Source organism: Phaethon lepturus, unplaced genomic scaffold, assembly GCF_000687285.1.
Source record: "Phaethon lepturus isolate BGI_N335 unplaced genomic scaffold, ASM68728v1 scaffold12155, whole genome shotgun sequence".
Taxonomy (NCBI): Eukaryota; Metazoa; Chordata; class Aves; order Phaethontiformes; family Phaethontidae; genus Phaethon; species Phaethon lepturus.
Genome location: NW_010539920.1, coordinates 88,368 through 95,382, shown reverse-complemented (window position 1 = coordinate 95,382; position 7,015 = coordinate 88,368). Strand labels below are relative to the sequence as shown.

General features: G+C 41.8%; 1 protein-coding gene across 1 annotated transcript; it reads left to right on the top strand.

Annotated features, from left to right (window-relative positions):
- Positions 1-2,667: 2,667 nt before the first annotated feature.
- NPY2R (neuropeptide Y receptor Y2) lies at positions 2,668-3,920 on the top strand. The gene has a single exon (XM_010287283.1). The coding sequence runs from the start codon at positions 2,670-2,672 to the stop codon at positions 3,825-3,827; it is 1,158 nt and encodes a 385-aa protein (XP_010285585.1). The 5' UTR covers positions 2,668-2,669; the 3' UTR covers positions 3,828-3,920.
- The last annotated feature ends 3,095 nt before the right edge of the window (positions 3,921-7,015 follow it).

Genomic DNA, 7,015 nt, shown 5'->3' with positions numbered 1-7,015 from the left:
TCCGAAAGTTAGATGCAATTTGATGCCCGTTCCTGAGGATCTGACCGCTTGGGGGGGGGCTGGGGAATGGACACCCCCCCCCAGTGCTGTGCACTATGCAAGTTGTGCAAATAAATGCCATCAGCTGGAGAGTTTATACCAAAAAAGAGCAGAAAGGGTCCTGCCAAACGCTACCTGAGGTATCAAATGCCACCTCAGTTTCCCCCTGTACTCCAAAAGCAGATGATTCTTTGCCCATTTAACTGTCCCACTGATAATGTCAAACTTGTCCAATTTATTTCATCGCTTACTGACATGCCAGCCTGAAACCTTGCTCGTCCCTCCTCCCTCCCTCAGCTTTGTCTTATTGACAAGACCAAAATGCCTTTCATCAGCCCAAACAGGGCAGTGACAAATAAAATAAAAGTCACAGAAGAAAAGAAGGCTTTGCTAAAAAAGAAAAAGGGTTTGGAAGTACAAATCAGTAGAAAGTCAAGGACTAGAGAAACAGGTGAAAATATTTTTGGGAAGAAAGGGATGCTACATGCTTTGGCTGAGGTACAGCCTCCTGTTTGGATTTATGGCAAAGAAGGGAAAAACCTGTGAAATTTGCCAACCCTCTCACCCTTCTACTACAGTGTGTAAATATGACTTGCTCTTATTTCGCACTGAAAAAATTACGAGATTTTGGAGCACCTAACAGTCCTGGGACCTCACCAAATCTCTACTCTAATAATATATACAAGCATAAATCTCAGGTATAGGTACACAGGTTAAGGGAAAAAGCTCAGCAGAGTTCTGAACTTCTGCATAACCTTGGCTGTGCAAATTGTGGTGGATCTCTTACATTTTTAACCTGGTGGACTAAAGGTATATTGATGAGGAATCTCTTCCAGCCACCCATAATTAGGCTAGTAGTTGATAACTGATTATATTACTAAAAACTGCAGGGTAAACTTGTACAAACAGCTGGCACGTCTCAGATACATACCTCACAGTGTTTCACATCTCAGGCTTACGCTATTAATTATACAGTAAATGTATACTAAACAGTATAGCATAATTCTGACTGGTTTAGTCAGGGGAGAAATACCTTTCAGTTCATGCAGTCAATCTGTTGCTTTTGCAAAAAGAGCCTGCACCGAGAAATTCTCTGGGATAGTTTTGTGAGGTGCAAGGAAACACAAAGGGCTCGGTCACCTGCTGGTAGACAACCCTCCCTTCTCAGTTAGGAAATCACACTCAAGGATGTCTACTGATAGATGCCAAGGGGGACAGAGGTAGGGATGAAAACCTACAATGAAGTGGATCTGATTTATTTTTTTTTTAATAAAAAAATAAATTTCTAAAAGTAATGTGAAAACAAAGGCATTAATGGCTAGACTGTCACTTTAGGCAGACCTGAATTCGAGATGGATTAAGTTATGTGTAACACCTGATGGCAAGAAAGTGACATTTCTTCTTCTACTCTTGCTTTCTTTAGGGAATGTATGAATGGGGAAATAGAGTTAGTAACTCAGGTTTGGCTTTCCCCTCAGTAGCCAAGAGTGGTGTTTTCTTGGTGAGCCCACTGGGCACTGGCAATTTCTTAGTATCTTCCCAGGTCAAGCCAAGGAGTCTCCAGGTGCAGGGTGCTCACTTAGCATGCCATCCATGGTCTGGGCAGTCTGCATGGGCACATGCGTGTTTTACACAGGATTGAAGTCCAACTCAGTAATTAACTGTAAAACATCCATATCAGTAATTAACTGTAAAACATCCATACATCCATCTGTGCCTACTGAAGTCTTTGGGCAGCATAGAATTTGGCTCAGCCTGTGCAGGGCAGGCAACAAAACGTGATTTTGATGCCAGTGGTGAAATTCTTACTGGCATCAGCAGGGGAATGATTTGCTCTTGTCTATGACTGCAGTCAGAAATGGGTCCCTGATTGGCAGCCTCCAAGGAGCTGTGTTTTCTCAAACATTACACAGAAAGGAAATATTAGGTATAACTGAGTTTTAGTTGTTTCTTGAGTTAATTTCAGCATGAACAGGTTACACAGTCATTTCAGAGAAATGCTATTATATCAGTTCTGTTAGAGTGGAATTTTTGCTTGCCTTGTGGCACAAACTTTCCTAAGAGAAAGTTTCTTAAAAAAAGACCTCAGTAATTAGTTCGCTGGTATTAAGGAGGGGCATAAACCTATAAGAATTTAGTAACTATTTAAAGGAAACACTTTCCATTAAGGAAAAGCTGGAAGATTATTATGCTAATAACAGTCTGGATGGTGCCGTTCCATGTAGAATTCCCATAGGTATTAATGGAAGTTTTGTGCTAAATCAGCAGTAGTTTTAGGTAGTGGGTTGTAAAAAAGGATATGCTGCCCAGCAGGATCTTAATCCTTCTGCATTTACTTAGGCAAACTTTGTCTTTGAAATGCTTTTGAAATCTGTCCCAATTTTCAGCAGGAGTCATGCCTGAATAATATTTTGGGATCGGGCTTCAAATGTAAGGGCAACAGAATTTAAATATATTAGGACAGATCTTCTCTTAATCCTGAGATGTAGAACGTGGGTTAGAGGAGGAAAGAGCCGTAGCTTTAGCTCGTTACTTCTTGTCTTAGCCACCGCGGACTGATTTCTCCACATGTTCTTGAACTGTTTTGTTTTCAGGAACAGCTCTGTTGCTTAGACCAGGCTGCTGCAAGGATGGGGCCCCTGGAAGCAGTAGGCAAAGAAAACCAGACAGATGAAATGAAAATGGAGCTGTTCACCAAGCTGTACTTGCCAAGATACACCACACCACTCAACGAATTGGCTCTGGACCCTAAACCAGAACTGAAGGACAGCACAACGCTAGTTGAAGTGCAGATAATCCTCATCTTTGCTTACTGCTCCATCATCCTGCTGGGGGTGATCGGGAACTCCCTCGTCATCCATGTGATCATCAAGTTCAAAAGCATGCGCACAGTAACTAACTTCTTCATTGCCAACCTGGCTGTGGCTGACCTGCTGGTGAATACACTGTGCCTGCCCTTCACTTTGGTTTACACGCTGTTGGGCGAATGGAAACTGGGCCTGGTGTTGTGCCACCTGGTGCCTTATGCCCAGGCTCTTGCTGTGCACGTGTCTACAGTTACTTTGACTGTGATCGCTTTGGATCGGCATCGCTGCATTGTCTACCACCTGGAAAGCAAAATCTCTAAGCGGATCAGCTTCCTGATTATAGGAGTTGCCTGGGCAGTCAGTGCCCTGTTGGCAAGTCCTCTGGCCATCTTCCGTGAGTACTCATTGATTGAGATAATTCCTGACTTCAAGATTGTGGTCTGCTCTGAGAAGTGGCCAGGGGAGGGGCAGCTTAACTATGGCACCATCTACAGCATCTCCATGCTCCTGATCCAGTACGTGCTGCCTCTGGCAGTCATCTCCTATGCCTACACCCGTATTTGGACCAAGCTCAAGAACCACATTAGTCCCGGGGCAGGGAATGACCACTATCACCACCGGCGGCGGAAAACCACCAAGATGCTGGTGTGTGTGGTTGTGGTGTTCGCTGTCAGCTGGCTGCCATTTCACACCTTCCAGCTCGTCAGTGACATTGATAGTCAGGTGTTAGACCTGAAAGAGTACAAACTGATCTACACAGTGTTTCACGTCATTGCCATGTGCTCAACGTTTGCTAACCCCCTTCTTTATGGCTGGATGAATAACAACTACAGGACGGCCTTCCTCACAGCCTTCCAGTGTGAACAGCGGCTGGACTCCATCCACCCTGAAGTATCAGCAGCCTTCAAAGCCAGGAAGAAACTAGAAGCAAAGAGGATTCAATTCCCTGGAGACTCTTTTACACAACCTACCAATGTCTAAGATGTCTGACTTTAAAGAAGAAATGAATATCTTGCGAACAAAGGGATAATTCCATTTTGACACATGCATTTTTAATGCATAGTTTTATTCATAAACGGTGAAAGAAAAGTAGCAGGGAAGTGAAGGCAAGTGGTATGATTTGAGGGGAGTTGATTGACATCAAGAGTATGTAACTATACAACTTCAAGCAAATAAAAGGGAGAGACTTTGTTTATGGTTGTCTCTAACAGGGTAAGAAACCCTCCCATCCCTCCCATCTCTTTTTGACAAGTCTAAATGACAAAGGCAGAGTTTGCTCATTTACTATAGGAAGGCAAATGGCTGATTTGTAGCACAGGAATACTGACATTGGGAGCAGGCAGTTTTTATGTTGCGTATGGAGATCAGAGAGAGCAGAAGTCTGCCAGGAGATTGAAGCCTGTCTGGGGCGAATGGGCTGTGCTGGTTAAAGTGCAAACTTTTCAGACGCTTTCTCTCCCACAGGTACCTTTTGTGAAGATAAGGGAATTAAGAAGAGAAATATGTTACTCTTTTTCACTTGTACTGAAGTACTTCAAACCAGAGCATTTGGAACGGATTAAGGGGAAAAAAGAAAAGAAAAAAAACCCCAACAAACCAAAAACCAAACAACAGATTCAACGTGAAGAAAGGTCAAGTTTCTACCTAAAATGAAATGTGGGTTTTGGTCAATCAAATGGAGAAAAAAGTCATTCCTTAAGAATCAGCTGTGGTTATGGTGGTGAGAAAATCGCAAACCTGTGACCTGATCAGTCATTCCCTGCAGATCACTACCTTTCATTCTGTGCTGGGAACAGCTCACAAATGTGATGCTTTAAAGTGGCATTTGAGGGCAGGGGATGCAGGCTCAGGTCTTCTGTGAGCACTTCATAAACTGACAATATTTTAATTTTCAGGACCTGCTTAAATGTCTAACGTGTTATTAAATCCACAGAGCTTTGAATTTTTGCTGCTTTCTCCTTGGGTAATAAAACAGCAGATAATTTTGATCCTCTGGAAAGGCTGCTAGATGGTAATGTGCTTTTCCTTATTGTGGTTTTATGTCACACACTCACCTTGTCTTGGAGCTTTTCCCATCTTTAGCCTTTGTAAAAATTAAGAACGTCTGAATGACTGTAACCTAATAACAGTATGCTAGGTTTATGTGATAATTTATCAGTTATTCTGCATGCTGTAGTTAATAGTTAAATTCCTTTTTTGCTCAGGTATAAAATTTTAATCTGTTTACTGTGTTGTACACAGCAATGTTCAACTCTTCTGTGTCTTTGTTTAGCCTCTTTGAACTCATTAAAGAGACGAAGAAAATTTCAGTCCATGTTTATTCCAAACTGCCCTGTTGCTTATCTAGAATAAAAATAAGTGTGATACTTTCACTTGGAATCTCTTTCCACAGCTACATTTCAGCTACCTCATTTTTTCCTCTCTGTTTTTCATTGTTCCTAAATTCATTGAGTTGTCTCTTGCAAATTAAAACCCAACAAAACTCCAGTACTGAAGTGTTAGCAATGTAACGAATGGTATCAGATCTTTATCAAGTGGAGAAATTCATCTTTGTGTATGCAGTGTTTGGCACCATCCTTTAAATATCCATGAAATAATTTGGACTTGGATTTTCATGAACAGAGAAGGGAGGTCTAGAGAATTAGCTAGTGTTTACTCAAGCAGGAAAAAGTATCCATCATTCTTAAACAGTTTTACAAAAATAGATTAATTCTCAACCATGTTGAGAACATAATATTGGCCACAAGTTATTTTTGTCTGAGTATTAATAATATCCAAAATGTAAGCTCAAAACTGTTATGGGTAAGGAAGGATTACAGAAGTGTGCAATTATTATGGCATCAATCATATATATCAGTTACAGCTGATTCTGAACCGTTCATCAGAAGTATTATTACCACAACTAGCCTCCTTTATTTAAAAAGCAAATGGTTTAAAAGTTCTGTTTAAACTTTTAAGCCTGTTAGACTGTGGTATATAGACAGTTTTGAAGTAACCATGACAGTATGTGCTAAAGCTACAATTGCTGGGCTAATTCTCTGTAATTTTGAGTCTGCTTTACATCATCCTATATAAAAGCGATTAGTTACAAATTATCTTTCAGTCTATTTCATGGTATCTTTATTACTTCCTGAGCTTTCTTTGCAGCCATCACGTTGAGCCAAAGTTGGTGCACTAATATATTGCATTGCTTTCCTCTCTGCCGTGTGGCAGTGGTGCCTGGGTCAATGCCTGCTTTAGGGACACAAACCTCCACGCAACGTCCCAATGCATCGTGTGGATTTTTCCATGGGCATTTGAAGATGGGATGTGGAAGAGCCAGCATGCACAGCCTGCCACAGAGCTTAGTTGCTCCTTGGAACTTGGCTTCTGCACAAAGCAAGCTATGCACTTTAGTACCCCTTCATTTTGTAGGAAAATTAGGCATTTTCTCACCAAAAGCAATGAGGTAGCAATGTCCCTCAGTTGCCCTAAAGCCCAGCTTCCAGAAGGATGTTTTTGCAAGCCAGGGCTTGTCCCCATTTCCTCCTAAGCGAAAGTGAACCTACAAGTAGGCTGTAACCACCGGACCGAGGAGTCTGCAGGGGAGCCTCTGCTTTGCCTGAAATAGGAAATGGAATTCAGGTCTCCCCATTCACCCGTTGTTAGTGCTTTTAGTTTATTTAAAAGCACTATATTATTTTCCCATTGGAAAGGTACAAGTTTTATACAAAGCCAAAGAATACCAGGAACAACTCTTATTGAAGAATGTGCAAGTAAGTGGTGGGGCACCCAAAATGAAATGTCATCTCTGATTCGGAGCAAGAATTTGAACCAACGCACTTCAGTTCTCAGGAGAGTGACCTAGCCAGCACAACACACTGCAGCCTCTCCTGAGGTAGCAATGTATGTCGTCTTAGAGCTGTTCTATTGTATATAAAATAACTAAAGTTTGAATATAATGATTTTACGGGCAGGTGGTTATGACCTTCGCATGGCACTTGGGTTCCAGTCCAAGGATATCAAAACAGATGTAGACAGAATTTGAGTTAGCTTCCCTATGTTCTTCGTGAGTACTTCTACTATAAAGATACTGCAATACAGGCAGGAAGAGAGCAAGGAGAGTAGCACCATGATAATTTCTGGGAGGGTCTCACTTGGGGCTCTCATTTGGGGTTGGCTTATTAAAG